Below are 25,671 nucleotides of genomic sequence, written 5' to 3' on the forward strand. Positions count from 1 at the left end.
TTCAACTGTATATACTGAACAAAAATATATAAACGCAACATGTAAAGTTTTGGTTTCATGAGCTGAAATAAAAGATCCCAAAAATGTTTATAATGAATTCATTTAAATGGATTGATTTCCTTATATGAACTGTAACTCAGTAAAATCGTTGAAATTGTTGCATGTTGCGTTGATATTTTTGTTCAGTATAGTCATGGCCAAAAGTTTTGAGAATGACACAAATATACATTTTCACAAAGTCTGCTGCCTCAGTTTGTATGATGGCAATTTGCATATACTCCAGAATGTTATGAAGAGTGATCAGATGAATTGCAATTAATTGCAAAGTCCCTCTTTGCCATGCAAATGAACTGAATCACCAAAAAACATTTCCACTGCATTTCAGCCCTGCCACAAAAGGACCAGCTGACGTCATGTCAGTGATTCTCTCGTTAACACAGGTGTGAGTGTTGACGAGGACAAGGCTGGAAATCACTCTGTCATACTGATTGAGTTCGAATAACAGACTGGAAGCTTCATAAGGAGGGTGGTGCTTGGAATCATTGTTCTTCCTCTGTCATCCATGGTTACCTGCAAGGAAATACGTGCCGTCATCATTACTTTGCACAAAAAGGGCTTCACAGGCAAGGATATTGCTGCCAGTAAGATTGCACCTAAAGGCCTCCCGGGTGGCGCAGTGGTCTAGGGCACTGCATCGCAGTGCTAACTGCGCCACCAGAGTCTCTGGGTTCGCGCCCAGGCTCTGTCGCAGCCGGCCGCGACCGGGAGGTCCGTGGGGCGACGCACAATTGGGCTAGCGTCGTCCGGGTTAGGGAGGGTTTGGCCGGTAGGGATATCCTTGTCTCATCGCGCTCCAGCGACTCCTGTGGCGGGCCGGGCGCAGTGCGCGCTAACCAAGGGGGCCAGGTACACGGTGTTTCCTCCGACACATTGGTGCGGCTGTCTTCTGGGTTGGAGGCGCGCTGTGTTAAGAAGCAGTGCGGCTTGGTTGGGTTGTGCTTCGGAGGACGCATGGCTTTCGACCTTCGTCTCTCCCGAGCCCGTACGGGAGTTGTAGCGATGAGACAAGATAGTAATTACTAGCGATTGGATACCACAAAAAGGGGGGAGAAAATGGGATAAAATTTAAATAAAAAATAAATAAAAAATAAGATTGCACCTAAATCAATCATTTATCGGATCATCAAGAACTGCAAGGAGAGCGGATCAATTGTTGTGAAGAAGGCTTCAGGGCGCCCAAGAAAGTCCAGCAAGCGCCAGGACCGTCTCCTAAAGTTGATTCAGCTGCGGGATTAGGGCACCACCAGTACAGAGCCTGCTCAGGAATGGCAGCAGGCAGGTGTGAGTGCATCTACACGCACAGTGAGGCAAAGACTTTTGGAGGATGGCCTGGTGTCAAGAAGGGCAGCAAAGAAGCCACTTCTCTCCAGGAAAAACATCAGGGACAGACTGATATTCTGCAAAAGGTACAGGGATTGGACTGCTGAGGACTGGGGTAAAGTCATTTTCTCTGATGAATCCCCTTTCCGATTGTTTGGAGCATCTGGAAAAAAAGCTTGTTCGGAGAAGACATGGTGAGCGCTACCATCAGTCCTGTGTCATGCCAACAGTAAAGCATCCTGAGACCATTCATGTGTGGGGTTGCTTCTCAGCCCAGGGAGTGGGCTCACTCACAATTTTGCCTAAGAACACAGCCATGAATAAAGAATGGTACCAACACATCCTCCGAGAGCAACTTCTCCCAACCATCCAGGAACAGTTTGGTGATGAACAATGCCTTTTCTAGCACGATGGAGCACCTTGCCATAAGGCAAAAGTGAAAACTAAGTGGCTCGGGGAACTAAACATCAATATTTTGGGTCCATGGCCAGGAAACTCCCCAGACCCTAATCCCATTGAGAACTTGTGGTCAATCCTCAAGATGCAGGTGGACAAACAAAAACCCACAAATTCTGACAAACTCCAAGGATTGATTATGCAAGAATGGGCTGCCATCAGTCTGGATGTGGCCCAGAAGTTAATTGACAGCATGCCAGGGCGGATTGCAGAGGTCTTGAAAAAGAAGGGTCAACACTGAAAATATTGACTCTTTGCATCAACTTCATGTAATTGTCAATAAAAGCCTTTGACACTTATGAAATGCTTGTAATTATACTTCAGTATTCCATGGTAACATCTGACAAAAATATCTAAAGACACTGAGGCAGCAGACTTTGTGAAAATTAATTTGTCATTCTCTAAACTTTTGGCCACGACTGTAGTTGAAACAAATCAGTAATGAGTGATTTTGATCCTGACTTGGTCTTATTTTTGTCATTAACCAAATGATCTGTTCTTGTTAATATTACCAGGAGTCTGAAAGTATTGAAATACATATTGTATACTGAACAAAACCATAAAATGCAACAATTCCAAAGATTTTACTGAGTTACAGTTCATAAGGAAATAAGTTAGGCCCCAATCTATGAATTTCATTTCAATAACTTATTTCCTTATATGAACTGTAACTCAGTAAAATCTTTGGAATTGTTGCATTTTATGGTTTTGTTCAGTATACAATATGTATTTCAATACTTTCAGACTCCTGGTAATATTAACAAGAAAAGATAATTTAATTTTTCCAAATAGCACATACAGTATGAGCAGGTGTTTTCCATGGTGCTGGGGAGCCAGGCCCAGCCAAACAACATTGGAGTTAGCTTATGGTAGAGAAATGAACAATCAATTTTCTGGCAACATCTGTGGTGGACATTCCTGCAGTCAGCATGCCAATTGCATGCTCCCTCAAAACTTGAGACATCTGTTAGCATTGTGTTTTTACAAAATGGCATATTTTAAAGTGGCCTTTCATTGTCCCCAGCACAAGGTGCACCAGTGTAATGATCATGCTGTCACACCTGCCAGATGGATGGATTATCTTGGCAAAGGAGAAATGCTCACTGACAGGGATATAAACAAATTTGTGCACAAAATTTGAGAGAAACACTTTTTGTGCATATGGAAACACTTTACATGTTGCGTTTATATTTTTGTTCAGCATATATCATCAATGTATGGTTTGTGCTTATCTTTACAATAATGAAATAAAATAAGAGGTATTTCCGTTTAATGTTTCCAAATAGCATAATCCATGGTGCTGAACATATTGTTACTGCATCATAGCTTATAGTTTACAACACATTAAACCAAAAAGAGGATCTGTCCAAGTCTCTCCTACATTTATAATCAAATTATACTGATGGAGAACACCGTATTTTCCCCTCGAGTCTGTGTGTGTCTGGACAGAGCCCATCCTCTCAGTGTCGCTCACAACACCAGCAAGTGTCAGGGGCAAAAGGTTGCTCTAATTGTGATACTGAAAGAGACCAGTCCTGGGATACTGTGTTTGACCAGAACAGCCGGGCTAGGTTCAGTCCCTGGCTTTGCTGCTGTTGAAGATCTTGGCCAGCAGAGAGACGTTGGACTGGGACTTCTGTTGTATGTCCCTAGCCTTGTCCTGGGCCTTCAGCAGGTTCTTCTTGGACATGGTCTGTTTACGCAGGCGACTCATCTGGATCTCATCCTCTGTATGTCGCTGGGTGAAGTTCCAAGTCTTCTCCTCTATCTTCTCGCCCTTCCTCTCCCTCTTCTTCCTCATTTTGTCCATGTTCTGGCTCTTCTCCACATTGGCCAGGTAGAAGTTGGTCTCTCGTTTGGCCTGAGAGATCTCAGTTCTGAGGCGCTGCTGGAGCACAGTCATCTCATAGGCCAGTCGCTCACTCAGGTGACACCACTGGAACCTGTGGAGGTACTGAACAATAACCTTGACAATTAAGAGTCAGAATAGTTATTTAGACAGTAAAATTTCAACAAAATCAAATGTTGGTATTAAGGTTTCTATTAATAAGGGATCTGGGGCATGTGGGTTATGACAGTGCTTTACACTTCCAAAGTTAAATGTAGTCACACTAAAATGTCCACACAAAGATCATTGAAGAGAAAATTGAGACACCTTGATGTTCCAGAGGTCACTGACAAAGCGGCTCCTTTTCCGGGCGCCCATCGGTGTGTTGTGGAGGCTAGCTGCCACTCTCTTGGCCACTCTCTTGTCCCTGAACTCCACCCAGCCCTCAGTGAAACTGCACGCCTTGGTGCCAGCTTTCTTTTTCTTCCTCTTCACAGACCGGTCTGAGGACAACAGGTATCATTGTAATGATTGAGACAAAACACGGAAATCCTGTCAGACAGTGTCAGGGTTGATTTTAACATGCAGAGTGAGTGCAGTCTTACCTTCAGGCTGTAGGAATATCCTTCCAATCTCCCCATACAGACTCAGCATGTTGCGCATATTCTTGGGTCTCAGTCTTGGTGGTATATGACCTAAATACACTATTCCAGGCAGACACGTCTTGCCTACTGACACCTTTTTCTCTTTGGGATCACCTTCAGCCTGTTCTTTAAGTTCCTCATCATGTAGTTCTTCATCGTCATTCTCTGTGTTGTCGTCATCCTCATCTGCTTCAATCTTGGGCATTTCTCCAGATTCTTCATCATCATCGGTCATATCCTCATTCACTTTATTCTCCTCGATGTTCATCCTCTCCATCTCACGTGTCCAGACAGATCAGATGGCCTAGATTTATGTTGACAAATGGATTCAGGACAATTGTATTATCACGTGGTCCTTTTGCAGAGTTTGTAACAAAAAAACAAACATAGCAGCTAGCTAGCCGTTAGCCTGACGCTTGGTGATCCCAACATAAGAGGCTAGTTAGTCGTATGATAGGCACTACACGCTGACACTGGGTAACGTTAGCTAGCTAAGTGGCTATCATGTGGGTTAATAACGCTTTGCACAAGCGTCTCTTACATTTACGTCAAAGTTGTTGATCTCAACTTACCGTGCAGCCTCGCGTCGACGTTCCAATACGCAAATCAATACATTAATAAGTAAATAACAATACGCTTTTCAAAGTCAAAGCTACCTAGGAACACAACGCAAGTTAATGTGGACCGCACGTGCGCAGGAAGTGTGATGACGTATGGCAGAAAGAAGATCAATACTTCCGGTGCATTACACTTTTAGAACAAAAGGTGGCAACATTACACTGAGAATGAATTTAGAACGCACTGGTTGGTGTAAGGGATAGTAAAATGTTGGGTCTCACTTCATGCACCCGCTGTGATGATGACGCTCAAAGTGATGACAGTACTGCCCTACCATGCAAAAAGGCAATAACTGCTCATAGCGTGGAACTGAGAAAAATGGCTTTTATTTGCCTTGGTTTCACAGTAACTTTAAGCAGTTACTGCTAACATGACCCCCATTTTCTCCAAAACACAGTACAATAGAGGCAGGATACTTGTCCACATGTTTAAGCATATATTTAATGTAGCAAAAATGACATTAACTCATTTTTGACCAAATGAGCAGTTATTGCCTTTTTGCTTGGTAGGGCAGAGTAGTATACAACTTGATCTTGAACAACGTGATACTTGTTGTTACAACAACATCTACTATAGCCATGTAAAAGTGTACAAAAAAATGTATCCTATCACCTTTTTAGGCAACTTGATCTGGGACTTCATTCGCTATAACATGCAAGGTTGATGTCTTCTTCACTGAGGCCAGTCTCAAAGCCAGAGCGAAAGAGTGCACTGTCTGCAGAACTTGCAGTCTACTGTCTAGCATGCAGATGGAAGCCTCAGGAGAAGACTACATTTGAGACATGACGTAAAGAAATGTTCACAGGGAGACATGTCTCATAGCCCAGACCACCCTCTCCCATCCTCTCTGATGTTCTTTCTTGCAGGGCTGCACTGGTGCTTTAATATGCATGGCCATGTGCCTGTTGCATGTGTGTTCCTGCATTATTAAACAGGATGACTTGGGTTTACTAAGTGCTGCTCTGCAACCCTGTCAGTGGTCTGTCTATCTTTAAATATAACCATGAACACTAAAGCTGCATTCTCCAGGGAGGAAGGAGAGATGGCATGTTTCATATTGAATGCTGTTACATAAAGATGGAAGATGGAAGTGTTGAATTAGATGTTCTGTTTTCTCCCCTTATTTAATGAGTTTCTCACCCTTTGTTAAATTGAAATATAAATGTTCCTTAGTGCTTGCCTCTGCGAACAACAACATCAGTCAAGTAGATTGTGGGATTGCTACTTAGTCCTACATATTGTCACATAACGTTTGCTGTTTTTCTGCTGGTAAGTGTATCAACATCTGTGTAAACCGGTGAGCTACTGCATTTGCGGTATCCTAACCAAATGTCGTTGCTGGGCTTAGGCTGTTATCTATTGATTGAAGTCATTCCACATTACCATGCCAGAAAACAGATTATTCATTTGGATAATTTATCTAAATAGTCCAGGGATACGTGAAAATTATGTTAACTTTTTCATTAAAAAATTAAACTTGGTACACTTGTACAGTTTGGGGCCCTGAATATTTTCATATATGGAGGCATTGGAAAAACACCTCCTGACGGGCGTGGCAGCTATTTTCCATTCTGCCATAGCCAAAAAATGTATTTTGCATTATATCTACTGAAGCAAACATTAAATCACAGAAAAGGTGATGTCTACCCCTATGTTGTGATGGACAAAGATTACAATGATACCATGCACAACATTTTTTTTAAACAATGGCGACAGTGGCGATAATTTTGCTATTACGCCATAACCGGACTATGTATTTTCCTTCATATCTGCTGAACCAAGCATGATAACACAGAAAATGTGATGTTTACACCTATGTCTTGATGGTCAATGATTACAATGATTGCAAAATCAAATCTTTTTTATTCTACTTTACTGAAAATGTATGCTTGGAGTCAGCCACTAAGGGAGGAGCAGGATTCTGCACGGGACAAGGATGGATGTCTGGTCCCCCCCACTTTAACTTCTAATTTTATAGACTTCAAGAAGGCTTTGGTAGTTTGCATTGTGTCACTCTGGAATATTCTGAGATTCTATGGTATACTTATTTAGATTGTTACAATCATGGACATTTTTCAACTACTTCAATGATAGTTCCAACAAATGAGTACCTTTTGCATCTCTTTGATATTTGAAGTAGAAATTGTGCACCAATATTACATTTAAAAGCCTGTAATATTAAATAAAGTGCCCTTTAATATAGGCCACATGAATAATTCAATAAATCCAATTTTTATTTGAATAAAGACTTGCTAAAAAGCCAAAATTCTGCATTTTGACATGTCCCTCTGCAACTTCTGTGACTTCTAGGAAGATTTCACCATCATTGTAAAGCCCTTGTCATTTCTGAATACTATTATTTATTTCATTTTTATTTTTTTTTATTTCACCTTTATTTAACCAGGTAGGCTAGTTGAGAACAAGTTCTCATTTGCAACTGCGACCTGGCCAAGATAAAGCATAGCAGTGTGAACAGACAACAACACAGAGTTACACATGGAGTAAACAATAAACAAGTCAATAACATGGTAGAAAAAAAGAAAAAAAGAGAATCTATATACAATGTGTGCAAAAGGCATGAGGAGGTAGGCAATAAATCAGATAATTACAATTTAGCAGATTAACACTGGAGTGGTAAATCATCAGATGATCATGTGCAAGTGGAGATACTGGTGTGCAAAAAAAGCAGAAAAGGAAATGTGATTCATGTGATTAAATGTTTGTTCCTCATTTTAAGGTCAAGCCTGTCACGTGAACTGAACTTTTAATATTAATATGGTAAATATGGTAAAATGGTGAAACTATTCCTTTTTAAATATTGTTTTTCAACAGAAACATTGAACATCTAATAGTGAAATCATAGTAAAAGCAGGTGAGCTGGTTCTACTCTTTTTGGACATTTTCTGGTGTTTTGTGGTGGGAAACTGAGCAGGTGGAGCGTAACACGTCACCCCGGTTACCCATAGATAGACAGGCTATACATGTTTTAACAATACAACAATTTGTAAAGCTTGCATTCAATGGACACCCTGTTGCACACAACAAAATGTTATCATTTTTTACAAAAACACCTTTATGTCAATGGAGTGTCTTTGCACGTTCACAATCCGGCGGGACATGACCGGTAGACCCGGTTAAGTGTTTCTGTGCACTCGTGCTCCCAAGTGGCACAGCGGCCTAAGACACTGCATTTCAGTGAAAAAGGCAACACTACAGTCCCTGGTTCAAAACCAGGCTAAATCACATCTGGCTGTGGTTGGGAGTCCCATAGGACTGTGCACAATTGGTCCAGTGTTGTCCAGGTTTGGCTGGGGTAGGCCGTCATTGTAAATAAGAGTTTGTTCTGAACTGACTTGCCTAGTTAAATAAATGAAGATAGCTATGACAACGCCTACAGGCCTGATTGGGATTTCTCCTGCAGAATATGTTTCTGGACAATCCTTGTTGTGAAAAGGGCTATATATAAATAGCATTTGATTTTCATTTGGTGAACCAAAGCACATTTTGTGGGAGGATTTGCTTCTTTTCTGTTCCTTTCTTCATGAACATCTCAGAATGAGCTTGATGGATGATATCTTGACTGTTAGTGCGATCATTAAGGAGAACTGTATAGGGCCAAAAAATTGAAATCTTATCTTCTGAAATATAATTTGAGGATTGGTGGGTGGCCTTTGGGACCGACAAACACTGAAGGTACATACGTGCCCATGAAATCACCAAGTCCCTGCGTCCAGACAAGTCAAAGGCACTTCTTGTTTTCCATGAATTTACACAATGTCACACAGTATCTACGTTTACAACCAGCGGCAAGAAGACAGCAGCAGACAGATGTATGGCTCAGTATGCCACAGAAATAATATTCTATGACGTAGTTTGTCAGAAACCACAATTTCTTTGGAATACTTCCCATGGCTTACCATGGCAGTCAACCATTATATAATCATCTGAACTATTGTAATCCTTGACCATCAAGACATACAGTGCATTCGGGAAGTATTCAGACCCCTTGACCTTTTCCACATTTTGTTGCATTAGAGCCGTATTCTAAAATTCTTTTTTAGAAATGTTTGCATAGTTATTACAAATAAAAAACTTAAATATCACATTTGCATTTTACAGACCCTTTACTCAGTACTTTGTTGAAGCGCTTTTGGCAGCGATTACAGCCTCAAGTCTTCCTGGGTATGATGCTACAAGCTTGGCACACCTGTATTTGGGGAGTTTCTTCCATTCTTCTCTGCAGATCCTCTCAAGCTCTGTCAGGTTGGATGGGGAGCGTCGCTGCACAGCTATTTTCCGGTCTCTCCAGAGATGGTTGATCGGGTTCAATTTCAGGCTCTGACTGGGCAACTCAAGGACATTCAGAGACTTGTCCCGAAGCCACTCATGCGTTGTCTTGGCTGTGTGCTTAGGGTCGTCCTTTTGGAAGGTGAACCTTTGCCCCAGTCTGAGGTTTTCATCAAGGATCTCTCTGTACTTTGCTCCGCTCATCTTTGCCTCAATACTGACTAGTCTCCCAGTCCCTGCCACTGAAATACATCCCCACAGCATGATGCATCCACCACCACGCTTCACCGTAGGGTTGGTGCCAGGTTTCCTCCAGACGTGACCCTTGGCATTCAGTCCAAAGAGTTCAATCTTGGTTTCAGCAGACCAGAGAATCTTGTTTCTCATGGTCTGAGAGTCCTTTAGGTGCCTTTTAGCAAACTCCAAGCGAGCTGTCAGGTGCCTTTTACTGAGGAGTGGCTTCCGTCTGATTGATGGAGTGCTGCCGCGATGGTTGTCCTTCTGGAAGGTTCTCCCATCTCCACAGAGGAACTCTGGAGCTCTGTCAGAGTGACCATCGGGTTCTTGGTCACCTCCCTGACCAAGGCCCTTCTCCCCGGATTGCTCAATTTGGCCCGTCTCGGTGGTTCCAAACTCCTTTCATTTAAGAATGATGAAGGCCACTGGGTTCTTGGGGACCTTCAATGCTGCAGATATTTTTTGGCACCCTTCCCCAGATCTGTGCCTCGACACAATCCTGTCTGGGAACTCTACGGACAATTCCTTCGACCTCAGGGCTTGGTTTTTGCTCTGACATGCACTTTCAACTGTGGGACCTTATATAGACAGGTACAGTTGAAGTCGGAAGTTTACATACACCTTAGTCAAATACATTTAAACTCAGTTTTTCACAATTCCTGACATTTAATCAGAGTAAAAATGTCAGAATAATAGTAGAGAGAATGATTTATTTCAGTATTTATTTATTTCATCACACTCCCAGTGGGTCAGAAGTTTACATACACTCAATTAGTATTTGATAGCATTGCCTTTAAATTGTTTAACTTGGGTCAAATGTTTCGGGTAGCCTTCCACAAGCTTCCCACAATAAGTTGGGTGAATTTTGGCCCATTCCTCCTGACAGAGCTGGTGTAACTGAGTCAGTTTTGTAGGCCTCCTTGCTCGCACACGCTTTTTCAGTTCTGCCCACAAGTTTTCTATAGGATTGAGGTCAGGGCTTTGTGATGGCCACTCCAATACCTTGACTTTGTTGTCCTTAAGCCATTTTGCCACAACTTTGGAAGTATGCTTGGGGTCATTGTCCATTTGGAAGACCCATTTGCGACCAAGCTTTAACTTCCTGACTGATGTCTTGAGATGTTGCTTCAATATATCCACATATTTTTCCTACCTCATGATGCCATCTATTTTGTGAAGTGCATCAGTCCCTCCTGCAGCAAAGCACCCCCACAACATGATGCTGCCACCCCCATGCTTCACGGTTGGGATGGTGTTCTTCGGCTTGCAAGCCTCCCCCTTTTTCCTCCAAACATAACGATGGTCATTATGGCCAAACAGTTCTATTTCTGTTTCATCAGACCAGAGGACATTTCTCCAAAAAGTATGATCTTTGTCCCCATGTGCAGTTGCAAACTGTAGTCTGGCTTTTTATGGCGGTTTTGGAACAGTGGCTTCTTCCTTGCTGAGCGGCCTTTCAGGTTATGTGAATATAGGACTCGTTTTACTGTGGATATAGATAGTTTTTTACCTGTTGCCTCCAGCATCTTCACAAGGTCCTTTGCTGTTGTTCTGGGATTTATTTGCACTTTTCGCACCAAAGTACGTTCATCTCTAGGAGACAGAACGCGTCTCCTTCCTGAGCGGTATGACGGCTGCGTGGTCCCATCGTGTCTATACTTGTGTACTATTGTTTGAACAGATGAACGTGGTACCTTCAGGGGTTTGGAAATTGCTCCCAAGGATGAACCAGACTTGTGGAGGCCTGCAATTGTTTTTCTGAGGTCTTGGCTGATTTCTCTTGATTTTCCCATGATGTCAAGCAAAGAGGCATTGAGTTTGAAGGTAGGCCTTGAAATACATCCACAGGTGCACTTCCAATTGACTCAAATTATGTCAATTGGCCTATCAGAAGCTTCTAAAGCCATGACATCATTTTCTGGAATTTTCCAAGCTGTTTCAAGGCACAGTCAACTTAGTGTATGTAAACTTCTGACCCACTGGAATTGTGATACAGTGAATTATAAGTGAAATGATCTGTCTGTAAACAATTGAGGACAATATTTTTTTTCATGAGCATGGACTTATTTCTATTACAGCATATTGGATGACTGTCATTCATATTCCATTCATCCAGTTCAATGTAACAGTGATTAACAGTGAATTTTCCCTATACCCATCATGAGGTTGCTACAACCTAGCCTATGAATGAAAGTTTACAACGTAGGTGCACACAGGTTGAGAGAAAAATTTGAGGTGACACACAGTGACACATGGACAGACAATGACGCATTCAATACCGCCTTGCACACTCTTGTCTGCATCTAGCTGATGTAGGGTGTAATCTTCAGTCCAACAGTTGCAAGTGAGAGTTTCTATTGGACAAATTCAGGTACGTTTTTTCCCGTTTTGTTCCATTTACTTCCCTTTAGGAAACGTTTTTCGACAGAATCGGCGGAATGAATACACACCTGATCATGCGTGAACACAGTTCACTTTCATAGCAGGCACATTGTATTCCTTCTCACATCTATGCACTCTCCTCCTCTCACCTCTTCCCTTCGCTTGTGAGCTTCAATGCACAACACATCAGCTGTCTGTGACCAGGCAAAAAATAATAATCCAAGCCAAACCATATCAGCTGCATTTGCTAGCTAAGTAAGTGAAACTGAGTAAATAAAGTGAATAAAACAATGACATTTCTCTATTTCTCTCTTGCTTCTCCTTCATTTTGGAAGAAATGTATTTGCTCAAAACTGTTCAACTATTGTATTTCTCTCTCTTTGAGTCAACTAACCACATTTTATGCACCGTAGTGCTAGTTGGCTGTAGCTATGCTTTCAGTATTACATTAGATTCATTCTCTGATCCTTTGATTGGGTGGACAACATGTCAGTTCATGCTGCAAGAGCTCTGATAGGTTGGAGGACGTCCTCCGGAAGTTGTCATAATTACTGTGTAACACCATGCCCAAACCGGACGCACGTGTTGAAATATCAAACACACAGGTTGAAATATCAAAACAAACTCTGAACCCATTATATTAAATAGGGGAAAGGTCGAAAAGCATTAAACATTTATGGCAATTTAGATAGCTAGCTTGCAGTTGTTAGCTAATTTGTCCTATTTAGCTAGCTTGCTGTTGCTAGCTTAATTTGTCCTGGGATTTAAACGTTGAGTTGTTATTTTACCTGAAATGCACAATTAATCCACACCTAAAACGGTCAACCAAATCGTTTCTAGTCATCTCTCCTCCTTCCAGGCTTTTTCTTCTTTGGACTTCATATGGCGATTGGCATCTAACTTTCATAATATGGTGTATTACCACAACCGACCGATTGACCTCAGTTCATCTTTCAATCACACACGTGGGTATAACCGCGTTCAGCGTCACAAATAGAACTGACTTCTATTTTCGCGCTTGGCAACGCAGACGCTCGCGCGAGCAGTGTGGGTGCAATGATTGAATAACATGTATGTGTAAATGTATTTTGCGACCTGAGCGGTCTGGTCAGCATGTAGTCTATGGAAGGGGGTGAGAACCATGAGCTTCCTAGGTTTTCTATTGAAGTCAATGTACCCAGAGTTAAACGGAAGCTAGTTGTGCTGTTGAGGCTACTGTAGACTTTCATTAAAAAATAGTTTGTTTTAATCAATTATTTGGTGACGTGATGATATTTAGTATAGTTTTTTATAAAAGGGTAACCTTTTCTGTGTTATCATGCTTCAAGGTTATCATAGTTCAGCAGATATAATGGAAAATACATAATTAGTTTATGTCGGAATAGCAAAATGGCCGCCACTGCTGCTAGGGGCCGTTTTGATGTTGTGCATGTCATAACTGTAATCATTGAACATCAAAACATAAGGGTAGACATCACATTTTCTGTGATTTAATGTTTGTTTCAGAAGATATGATGCAAAATACATGATTTGGTTATGGGGCAGGTATTCTTGCAATGCCTCCATATTTGAAAATATTCACGGTCTCAAACTGTACAAGTATACCAAGTTTCATGTTTTTATGAAAAAGGGAACAAAATTTGTCAAATATTGCCTGAACTAAATTAGAAAATTGACATTGCACAATATACTCAATGATTCAAGTGTTCAAAGACTTCAAATAGTTCGTAATTAGACAGAGAAATATGAAGTGAAGCGCTGTGTGACAGATCGGAAATGCCTTGCAGAGTATGTTTTTTTTTTGTCTGTTTGATTTGCTGGATGAATGACAGCTTCAAACATGTATTTGACAGGGCACTGTCCACCAAATTTGTACACAAACAAAACAGCGTTAAAATTAGCATGCTATGAATCACTTGTGACAAGCAGATAGAGAGAAACAGGGGGAAGAACAGAGAGGAGGCATGGTGGATTATCGCTGCCAGACATTATTTCAGGGCACAATTTCAAACAAGAATGTATATCACATGAGGGTTTGAAGAATTATGGAATTACGAGGAGGAAATAAAGGAGATCAGATTATGTGTGGGAGGAGAGGGATACAAAGCATAAGAAATTCTAAGACAGGAAAGGTGTATTTGTAGATATTGTAGTTCACTAACATTAATGGTGAATCACAGATGATAGCTGTTATACCAAAACAACAAACTCACTGCTATATTTGACATTCGTTTAGTTGGAGCCCTAAAAAATAGATGGATGGCTCAGAGAAGCATTGTCTCAATAACAAAGTAAAAAGACATGCACCAGTTTGTTCCACTCGCGTGCAAATATTCATTTGAGAGGGCCATGCGGCAGTGGCACTAGTTTAATATGAAAAGCCTGTATCACAGCAAATTGTTTATTCTTTAAAAAGTAAATATTTACAACAAGAAGTAGTGTGGAGGTCCCTGAGTAGTGGTTGATATGTTTTGTTCTCACAGAGAACAAAGCCCAGAGTAAACTGGAGAGAGTTGGAGTGTACTCTTCAAACCCTGGGTGAAACAGGACTGAAAGCTGTGACCATGACGGTGTAAACATCAAAGTGCATCTCTGACGGGAGATCCAACAACAGGAGATAAACACTGAGCCATCTGTCTGGATCCTTGTGGCAGCACCAGTTAGAGTCACACACACACACACATACATACATACATACATACACACATACACACACACACACCCTCAGTACACCACAGCCAGTGCCTCTCACAACCCATTAGGTGTGTCTGAGGAGCCCTCATTTCAAAGGTGACACACACTGCTGAGATCAACAATAGCAGGAGAGGGAGAAAGACAAGGAGGGAGGGAGGGAGGGAGGGAGGGAGGGAGGGAGGGAGGGAGGGAGGGAGGGAGGGAGGGAGGGAGGGAGGGAGGGAGGGAGGGAGGGAGGGAGGGAGGGAGGGAGGGAGGGAGGGAGGGAGGGAGGGAGCACCACCCTTCTCATTTACAGTGAAAATGCAAAGGTGCCCAGAGGCTCCTGGCACTAATGATTTATTTACTGTTTTTAAATATTGATCGAGGGGGAAAACAGATGTGCTAATGAGCAGCAGGCAGTGCTGTTCTCCCTGAGATATATGCATAATGTGTGTCAGCCAGGGTTTTCATCTCCACATGAACACTGCTTTTAAAAGTGAACTGTATGGAATCATACCCAAGTTAAATACAACTGAAAGCACCTAGTTATATAAATATCCTGTCCTAAGGATATATGAAAGTGCTGGCATATTGGTTTTGCAGGGAAGTAAATAGACTGCAATGTCAATGTCATGAGAAAGAAACCCCTGTTTGTATGCTGCCACCAATACATACACTGTGCAGTGCAACAAATCATAAACCCAGGAATCAAACTGATACTTTATATTTTGCTCCTGCTGTTCAAACCTGTTTAATGGAAATAAGAAAAATGTCCAGATATCTAACAGAAATACAAGTGGAATCGTGTTCCAGGATGGCTTTGTTCATTAACCTCCATTGGGCACAGTGTGAAGGCAGTGATGGGATGTCATGCCCCGACACTTCAGGGCTTAGCCTATTCCTGGCACCATGCACACCCTGTTCTGAGGCAGGCAGCCAGGCCTGTCTGTGAGGTGAGAGGAAAGGATCTATACTCCTGGCCAAGAGGTAGCCCCTGAGCCAGGGCTGTACACTGCACACCACAGCAAGCCTGACGGACTCACTCTACTCTACAGACGTTGCCATCCACTGGGAGCAGCCGCTGTGTGTGGATAGAGCCAAGTCATTGATCTTAAAGCACATCACATAGCATGTCCTGTCGGTCGCCCACTCATTCAAGAGTTCAGCAGCGCGGTGAGTTGCAGGAGGGAGGATATGCTGCACGGAAACTCTGTGTTGGGAGTTATTTCACTGCTTGAGATGGGATGAAGGCAGACGCAAGGCACGAACTAGAACTGATCATCATTCATTATGAGCTGAGTTACTGTGTTATATGGCTGAAGCTACATTATGGCTAGATCTAATAAATGAAGACCACTTTGGTCATAACACTTTGGTCAATACACTTTGGTCAATACACTTTGGTCAAAACCACTAAATCTCTCACTTTTTCTGTATGCAGACTAGTGGTCACAGTATGAATGGAGATGGCCAGGAAGTGTGGCCAGGGAGTGTGACCAGGAAGTGTGGCCAGGAAGTGTGACCAGGAAGTGTTCTCATACATTACATTCAGTGCAAGGCTTTCCCATATTTTGCAGATGATCATGCAAGTTGATTATTCTTAAATTACTAATTAATGCAGACGATTTGGGAAAAGGGAACTGTATGTAGACTGGCAGGTAGCCTACCGGTTAAGAGCGTTGGGCCAGTAACCAAAAGGTTGCTGGTTTGAATCCTCAAGCCAACTAGTTGAAAAATATGTCGATGTGCCCTTGAGTAAGGCACTTACGCCAAAATTGCTCTGGATAAGAGTGTCTGTCAAAGAGCTACAATGTAATATCACATGAGACAGACTAATTAGGTCTATGTCTGGATGTCAATATTGACTGGTTCTAGGAATCCCTGTCTCACTGTCATGCAATACAGGAAGTGAAATATATTATTGGTATGAGGATTACAATATCTGTTGAATATTGGTTATATACACTGAGTATTCCAAACATTAGAAACAGCTTCCTAATATTGGGTTGCACTCTCCCTTTTTGCCCTCAGAATAGCCTCAATTCGTCAGGGCATGGATTCTACAAGGTGTCGAAAGCGTTCCACAGGAATGCTGGCCAATGTTGACTCCAATGCTTCCCACAGTTATGTCAAATTGGCTGGATGTCCCTTGGGGGGTGGACCATTCTTTATACACGCGGGAAACTGTTGAGTGTGAAAAACCCAGCAGCATTGCAGTTCTTGACACAAACTGATGCGCCTGGCACCTACTACCAAACCCTGTTCAAAGGCAGTTAAATGTTTTGTCTTGCCCATTCACCCTCTGAATGGCACACATTCACAATCCATGTCTCAATTGTCTCAAGGGTTAAAAATGACTATTTAATTAACCTGACTCCTCCCCTTCTTCTACACTGATTTAAGTGGATTTAACAAGTGACATCAATAAGGGATCATAACTTTCACCTGATAAGTCTATGTCATGGAAAGACCAGGTATTGTTAATGTTTTGTACACTCAGTGTGGGCTATACAATGACAATACTTCACCCAAATGTACCTCATTTCATGAAAAATGCAATTTTATGAAGCAACAACCTAAACTATGGATTTATTCTATGCCAATGGGAGTATTAGGATCCCTATCAGTATGTCTGTCAGTATACTCATACTAATATCAAACCCAGTTGCATAGCAACGGGATACCATAAAAAATCCATAAACACTTTCAAAGGCTACGGTGTTGCTATGAACACAAACACGAACAAAGAGTCATTGCAGAATGAACATGTTAAGGAGGACTCAAGGGCACAATCTGGTGAGACCTTTAAAACATCACTTGTACTGTAGCCCAATGCACAGAAGCGGGTTAAAAAGTATACACAGTGTAAGTCAGAAGTTTACATACACCTTAGCCAAATACATTTAAACTCAGTTTTTCACAATTCCTGACATTTAATCCTAGTGAAAATTCCCTGTTTTAGGTCAGTTAGGATCACCACTTTATTTTAAGAATGTGAAATGTCAGAATAATAGTAGAGAGAATGATTTCTTTCAGCTTTCATCACATTCCCAGTGGGTCAGAAGTTTACATACACTCAATTAGTATTTGGTAGCATTGCCTTTAAATTATTTAACTTGGGTCAAACGTTTCAGGTAGCCTTCCACAAGCTTCCCACAATAAGTTGGGTGAATTTTGGCCCATTCCTCCTGACAGAGCTGGTGTAACTGAGTCAGGTTTGTAGGCCTCCTTGCTCGTACACGCCTTTTCAGTTCTGCCCACAAATGTTCTATAGGTTTGAGGTCAGGGCTCTGTGATGGCCACTCCAATACCTTGACTTTGTTGTCCTTAAGCCATTTTGCCACAACTTTGGAAGTATGCTTGGGGTCATTGTCCATTTGGAAGACCCATTTGCGACCAAGCTTTAACTTCCTGACTGATGTCTTGAGATGTTGCTTCAATATATCCACATATTTTTCCTACCTCAGGATGCCATCTATTTTGTGAAGTGTATCAGTCCCTCCTGCAGCAAAGCACCCCCACAACATGATGCTGCCACCCCCGTGCTTCACGGTTGGGATGTTGTTCTTCGGCTTGCAAGCCTCCTTTTTCCTCCAAAAATAACGATGGTCACTATGGCCAAACAGTTCTGTTTTTGTGTCATTAGACCAGAGGACATTTCTCCAAAAAGTATGATCTTTGTCTCCATGTGCACAGTCTGGCTTTTTTATGGCGGTTTTGGAGCAGTGGCTTCTTCCTTGCTGAGTGGCCTTTCAGGTTATGTCGATATAGGACTCGTTTTACTGTGGATATAGATACTTTTTTACCTGTTGCCTCCAGCATCTTCACAAGGTCCTTTGCTGTTGTTCTGGGATTGATTTGCACTTTTCGCACCAAAGTACGTTCATCTCTAGGAGACAGAACGCGTCTCCTTCCTGAGCAGTATGACGGCTGCGTGGTCCCATGGTGTTTACACCTGCGTACTATTGTTTGTACAGATGAACGTGGTACATTCAGGCGTTTGTAAATTGCTCCCAAGGATGAACCAGACTTGTGGAGGTCTACAATTTTTTTCTGAGGTCTTGGCTGATTTCTTTTGATTTTCCCATGATGTCAAGCAAAGAGGCACTGAGTTTGAAGGTAGGCCTTGAAATACATCCACAGGTACACCTCTTATTGACTCAAATTATGTCAATTAGCCTATCAGATGCTTCTAAAGCCATGACATAATTTTCTGGAATTTTCCAAGCTGTTTAAAGGCACAGTCAACTTAGTGTACGTAAACTTCTGACCCAATGGAATTGTGATACAGTGAATTAAAAGTGAAATAATCTATCTGTAAACAATTGTTGGAAAAATTACTTGTGTCATGCACAAAGTAGATGTCCTAACCAACTTGCCAGAAATATAGTTTGTTAACAAGAAATTTGTGGAGTGGTTGAAAAACTAGTTTTAATGACTCCAACCTAAGTGTATGTAAACTTCCGACTTCAACTGTACATGCTGTGCACCATGGTTGGGAAATTCTGCATTTGGGGAGGGAATTTATCCTGAAGACACTTGTGAAAATCATCTTGAGCACCAGACTGTTTTTAGTATAAATGCAGTCTCCAGAGCACATACAACTTTAATGGCATCAGCCCCTTCAAACTTTCTCTGTGGCTTTAAAAATACAATGCTTCCATTACTTATGTATGAGCCGTTGCATGCATACCCAGCTTTATCAATATACAGTACCAGTCAAAAGTTAAGACATACCTACTCATTCCTTGTTTTTCTTTATTTTTACTATTTTCTACATTGTAAAATTATGACAGCTTGGCAATCTCTCAACCAGCATCATGAGGTAGTCACCTGGAATGTGTTTCAATAAACAGGTGTGCATTGTTAAAAGTTAATTTGTGGAATTTCTTTCCTTCTTTATGCGTTTGAGCCAATCCGTTGTGTTGTGACAAGGTAGGGGTGGAATACAGAAGATAGCCCTATTTGGTAAAATACCAAATCCATATTATGACAAGAACAGCTCAAATAAGCAAAGAGAAACAACAGTCCATCATTACTTTAAGACATGCAGGTCAGTTAATGTGGAAAATGTCAAGAACTTTGAAGGTTTCTTCAAGTGCAGTCGTAAAAACTATCAAGCCCTATGATGAAACTGGCTCTCATGAGGACCGCCACAGGAAAGGAAGACCCAGAGTTACCTCTGCTGCAGAGGATAACTTCACTAGAGTTACCAGCCTCAGAAATTGCATCCCAAATAAATGTTTCACAGGGTTCAAGTAACAGACACATATCAACATCAACTGTTGAGGAGACTGCGTGAATCAGGACTTCATGTTCGAATTGCTGCAAAGAAACCACTACTTAAGGACACAAATAAGAAGAACAGACAATGGACATTAGACCGATGGAAATCTGTCCTTTGGTCTGAGTCCAAATGTGAGATTTTTGGTTCCAACCGCTGTGTCTTTGTGAAACGCAGAGTAGGTGAAAGGATGATCTCTGCATGTGTGGTTCCCACCGTGAAGCATTGAGGAGGAGGTGTGATGGTGTGGGGGTGCTTTGCTGTTGACATTGTCTGTGATTTATTTAGAATTCAAGGCACACTTAACCAGTATGGCTACCACAGCATTCTGCAGCGATGTGCCATTCCATCTGGTTTGCGCTTAGTGGGACTGTAATTTGTTTTTCAATAGGACAATGACCCAACACATCTCCAGGCTGTGTAAAGGCTGTTTGATCAAGAAGGAGAGTGATGGAGTGCTGTATCAGATGACCTGGCCTCCACAATAACCTGACCTCATGTCACGGTCGTGTGTTGAGACGGACCAAGGCGCAGCGGATGTTGAGTTCCACATATTTATTATAAAGTGAAACTTAGCAAACAAAAACAATAAACAACGAACCGTGACTAACGAGATGCTACGTGCACAAACTCAAAACACAAAATTCAATATCTCACACACACAGGTGGGAACAAACACTACTTAAATATGATCCCCAATTTGAGACAACGATTACCAGTTGCCTCTAATTGGGAATCATACCAAAATCACCAACATAGAAAATTAAACCTAGAACCCCACATAGAAATAATAAACTAGAACACCCCCCAGTCACGCCCTGACCTACTCCACCATAGAAAATAAAGGCTCTCTATGGTCAGGACGTGACACCTCAACCCAACTGAGTTAGAGTTAGTGAAGGAAAAGCAGCCAACAAGTGCTCAGCATATGTGGGAACTCCTTCCAGACTGTTGGAAAAGCATTCCAGGTGAAACTGGTTGAGAGAATGCCAAGAGTGTGCAAAGCTGTCATCAAGGCAAAGGATAGCTACTTTGAAGAATCTAAAATTTGTTGCTCACTTTTTTGGTTTGTACATGATTCCATATGTGTTATTTCATAGGTTTTATGTCTTCACTATTATTCTACAATGTAGAAAATAGTAAAAATAAAGAAAAACTCTTGAATGAGTAGGTGTGTTCAAACTTTTGACTGGTACTGTACATCTGATTTAAAAATGAGATTATCCTTAAACACTTCTGTATTTATACTGTGAGGTGCTATACATTAATCTACTGTTATCACACTTAGCCTATAGGCATACTGCAGAGTTTTAGTTCAGGAGAGCAATCTTCCCTCCTTATATCTCTTGAGGATACCAGTTCAATACATTATGGGCAGATGGTCATTACTGAAAATAGGACACGTGTGCTATATTGACTGCAAATGAAAAGCTTGTATGAACCATTCAAATTAAGGACAGATCACAATTTACTGGGGGCGGAGGAGGGGGGGGGGTCCAAAACAGGGGAGGGTTGTCAAACGTATTTTTGGGGTTTGGGAGGGTAGTGTGTTTTTTATTGGTCACGGGGAGGGTAGTGTGTTTTTTTCCCCTGGTTAACATTCACTCTTTTGCAGGTTTTACTATATAATGTATTTCATCCAAGCCAAATGTCCTCATGTGCTTGCATGGGCCTCCCCTATATCAAGGTGTTTTGGTACTTCCCTTATGCACTACGCTTTTCCATGTGCTAACGTGTACTGTACCACAGGTCAGTATAGTCTACCAGTCTAAAAGTATATCCTGCCCTCTATCCACCATTCATAGTGACAATAACAGTACTGTAAGTGGATCGTTTGTCCAGATCTGCCATAAGCTAACTAGTAATCATACATAACATAAAAACATTGAAAGCTCATCAATTTTTTATATGAATCGACAACAACAAATAGCATTAGCTGATAGGTAGTGGAGAGGCCAGGTACATCATTGCGCATTTAAAAAATGTTTTTTAACCTTTATTTAACTAGGCAAGTCAGTTAAGAACAAATTCTTATTTACAATGACGGCCTACCCAGGCCAAACCCTCCCCTAACCCAGACGACTCTGGGCCAATTGTGCGCCGCCCTATTGGACTGAAACAACAGTGAAGACATTAGCCACACAGCTCAAAAATCTCCTCTATTGATCTGGTTTAGTGGCAATACAATGATCCTGCCTAGACAGGCTTACAACACTACAATGATCCTGCCTAGACTAGCTTACAACACTACAATGATCCTGCCTAGACTAGCTTACAACACTACAATGATCCTGCCTAGACTAGCTTACAACACTACAATGATCCTGCCTAGACTAGCTTACAACACTACAATGATCCTGCCTAGACTAGCTTACAACACTACAATGATCCTGCCTAGACTAGCTTACAACACTACAATGATCCTGCCTAGATTAGCTTACAACACTACAATGATCCTGCCTAGATTAGTTTACAACACTACAATGATCCTGCCTAGACTAGCTTACAACACTACAGGTTATACGTAGGTCTGTTGTAAAATAAACAACAATAGCCTATGTCTGTCATTTGTTGGGTATGGTAGGCACTTGCCTTTGTTGGTAGGTTTAAAGCAGTTTGCATGTGTTTTGTTTTCTTCTGTTGAGCCATTTTCTTTGGCCAAATTAAGTTCCAACTGTCATGCTGTGTTTTCCACAATTTAATAGCTTGCTCTTATTTTAACCCTATAAACAAGAGCTTGACTTACTTTTCATGTTACCCTAATAAAGTTGATATGCTTTTGTAAAGGTATGGTGTGGTGTGGCTTTTCCTAAGCTGTAGCTACTGCAAGCCTATGACATGAAGGCAGAGTGCAACGGCGCTCCAACTTACTCCCGACAGTTGAACTTGAGGTGAAGAAGAATGTTTCAGACCTACAGTACTAGAGTTACTCCTACAAACTAACAATATAATGCTTATCTTATAAAATGTACGAATTAGCCTCCTTCTGTACGTCTACATCTGTTTAGCAGACGCAGTAGCCATCTGACGTAAAGAAATGCATGTCGGTGTCGCAGCATGCCGCCGCATATCTCTATCTCTCTATTTCTAGGCCTAAGCTTCTCTTCCTTTATATAGGCTATATATTTTTGCAAATATTAACATTATACAGTAGACACATGAGCCTATAGGCCTATGCATGCAATGCCCTGGTGTGTTTAGTGCTCAAATCTCCGACAGCTGAACTTGAGGTGGACAATTATTGTTTTAGGAGAGTAGCCTAAAAAACTATAAAAGAAAATTGTCTATAAAGATTTGCATATGCTACACATCGAAACACAAGGAATAGAGTTTTGTAATTTGTTATAGACATGTAAGTGTGGCTCATTCGGCCAATATTCACCCTTTATTGATGGCACTGCCTGCGCTAAGTTGGATCTGAATGCATATGGATATCCGGTAAATTAAAATCTTCCCGTTCACGTTGTCCGCCGGCAAATTTTCCTGCAGGAAACCCTGAAATCTGCATATTGTTTTTAATGCAGATTTTAGAATATTCGCATGAAAATCTGTCACCAATTGGATGGAAACCAATATACACCCGCAAGTGCGCTAATCTAGTGTTACTTTGATTATGCCTGCACATCAGGGTTCACCAGCAGCCTCAAACATCTAAAGAATAAGCAAGGATTCAATATTTTCCCGGTATTTTACAAATGTCCCATCCCGAGAATAATCCCTTTTGTCCCGGTTAACCCGGTATTTCCCGCCCAAAAAGGAAAGTCATTCTAAAGTATATCAAGCATATTAATATTTCTAAATTTGATTATAGCTTAAATCTGCATGAAAATTCAAGTCTGAGTCCATAGCTGTGGGCAGTAGGAGTTGCTGAGGGTGGTGTGTTTACAGACATATTCAATCTCTCCCTATCCCAGTATGCTGTCCCTACATGCTTCAAGATGTCCACCATTGTTCCTATACCCAATAAAGCAAAGGTAACTGAACTAAATGACTATCGCCCTGTAGCACTCACTTCTGTTATCATGAAGTGCTTTGAGTGACTAGTCAGGGATTGTATCACCTGTACTTACCTGACACCCTAGACCCACATCAATTTGCTTACCACACCAATAGATCCACAAACGATGCAATCGCCATCGCACTGCATACTGCCCTATCTCATCTGGACAAGAGGAATACCTATGTAAGAATGCTGTTCATTGACTATAGCTCAGCATTCAACACCATAGTACTGTACCCTCCAAGCTCATCATTAAACTTGAGGCCCTGGGTCTGAACCCCGCTCTGTGCAACTGGGTCCTGGACTTCCCGACGGGCCTCCCCCAGGTGGTGAAGGTAGGAAAAAACACCTCCACTTTGCTGATCCTCAACACTGGGGCCCCACAAGGATGCGTGCTCAGCCCACTCCTTTACTCCCTGTTCACCCATGACTGTGTGATCACGCACGCCTCCAACTCAATCATCATGTTTGCAGACAACACAACAGTACTAGGCCTGATTACCAACCATGACGAGACAGCCTACAGGGAGGAGGAGAGGGCCCTGGAAGTGTGGTGCCAAGAAAATAATCTCTCACCCAACGTCAACAAAACAAAGGAGTTGATCGTGGACTTCAGGACACAGCCGAGGGAGCATCCCCATATCCACATCGACGGGACGGTGGAGGAGGTGGAAAACTTCAAGTTCCTCGGCGTACACATCACGGACAAACTGAAATGGTCCACCCACACAGACAGTGTGGTGAAGAAGGCTCAACAGCGCCTCTTCAACCTCAGGAGGCTAAAGATATTTGGCTTGTCAACTAAAACCCTCACAAACTTTTACAGATGCCCAATTGAGAGCATCCTGTTGGGCTGTATCACCGCCTGATACGGCAACTGTACTGCCCGCAACCGCAGGGATCTCCAGAGGGTGGTGCGGTCTGCCCAACGCATCACCGGGGGCAAACTACCTGCCCTCCAGGTCACCTACATCACCCGATGTCACAGGAAGGCCAAAAACATCATCAAGGACAACAACCACCCAATCCACTGCTTGTTCACCCCGCTATCATCCAGAAGACAAGGTCAGTACAGGTGCATCAAAGCTGGGACTGAGAGACTGAAAAACAGCTTCTATCTCAAGGTCATCAGACTTTTAAATAGCCATCACTACCACATTAGAGACTGCTGCCCTATATACATAGACTTGTAATCACTGGCCACTTTAAAAATGGCACACTAGTCACTTTAATAATGTTTACATATTTTGCATTGCTCATCTCATATGTACACTTGAAGTCGGAAGTTTACATACAACTTAGCCAAATACATTTAAACGTAGTTTTCACAATTCCTGACATTTAATTCTAGTAAAAATTCCCTGTCTTAGGTCAGTTAGATCACCACTTTATTTTAAGAATGTGAAATGTCAGAATAATAGTAGAGAAAATGATTTATTCCAGCTTTTATTTCTTTCATCACATTCCCAGTGGGTCAGAAGTTTACATACACTCAATTAGTATCTGGTAGCATTGCTGCATGATGCTGCCACCCCTGTGCTTCACGGTTGGGATGGTTCTTCGGCTTGCAAGCCTCCCCCTTTATCCTCCAAACATAACGATGGTCATTATGGTCAAACAGTTCTGTTTTTGTTTCATCAGACCAGAGGACATTTCTCCAAAAAAGTACAATCTTTGTCACCATGTGCAGTTGCAAACTGTAGTCTGGCTTTTTCATGGCGGTTTTGGAACAGTGGCTTCTTCCTTGCTGAGTGGCCTTTCAGGTTATGTCGATATAGGACTTGTTTTACTGTGGATGTAGATACTTTTGTACCTGTTTCCTCCAGCATCTTCACAAATTGTTAGATATTACTTGTTAGATATTACTGTACTGTTAGAG

At 41.9% G+C, this 25,671-nt stretch overlaps 1 protein-coding gene across 2 annotated transcripts; it reads right to left on the reverse strand.

Annotated features, from left to right (window-relative positions):
* Window positions 1-3,089: 3,089 nt before the first annotated feature.
* abt1 (activator of basal transcription 1) lies at window positions 3,090-5,108 on the reverse strand. Of its 2 annotated transcripts, none has more exons than XM_071349011.1 (4): window positions 4,881-5,108; window positions 4,270-4,612; window positions 3,992-4,167; window positions 3,090-3,790 (listed from the first exon to the last, which is right to left on the reverse strand). In XM_071349011.1, the coding sequence occupies exons 2-4, from the start codon at window positions 4,583-4,585 to the stop codon at window positions 3,410-3,412; spliced, it is 873 nt and encodes a 290-aa protein (XP_071205112.1). In that variant the 5' UTR covers window positions 4,586-4,612; window positions 4,881-5,108; the 3' UTR covers window positions 3,090-3,409. The 2 variants fall into 2 exon arrangements, with proteins under 2 accessions (XP_071205112.1, XP_071205111.1); XM_071349010.1 differs by having other exon boundaries at window positions 3,090-3,802; window positions 4,881-5,033.
* Between the last annotated feature and the right edge of the window lie 20,563 nt (window positions 5,109-25,671).

Source organism: Salvelinus alpinus, chromosome 17 (assembly GCF_045679555.1).
Source record: "Salvelinus alpinus chromosome 17, SLU_Salpinus.1, whole genome shotgun sequence".
Classification (NCBI taxonomy): domain Eukaryota; kingdom Metazoa; phylum Chordata; class Actinopteri; order Salmoniformes; family Salmonidae; genus Salvelinus; species Salvelinus alpinus.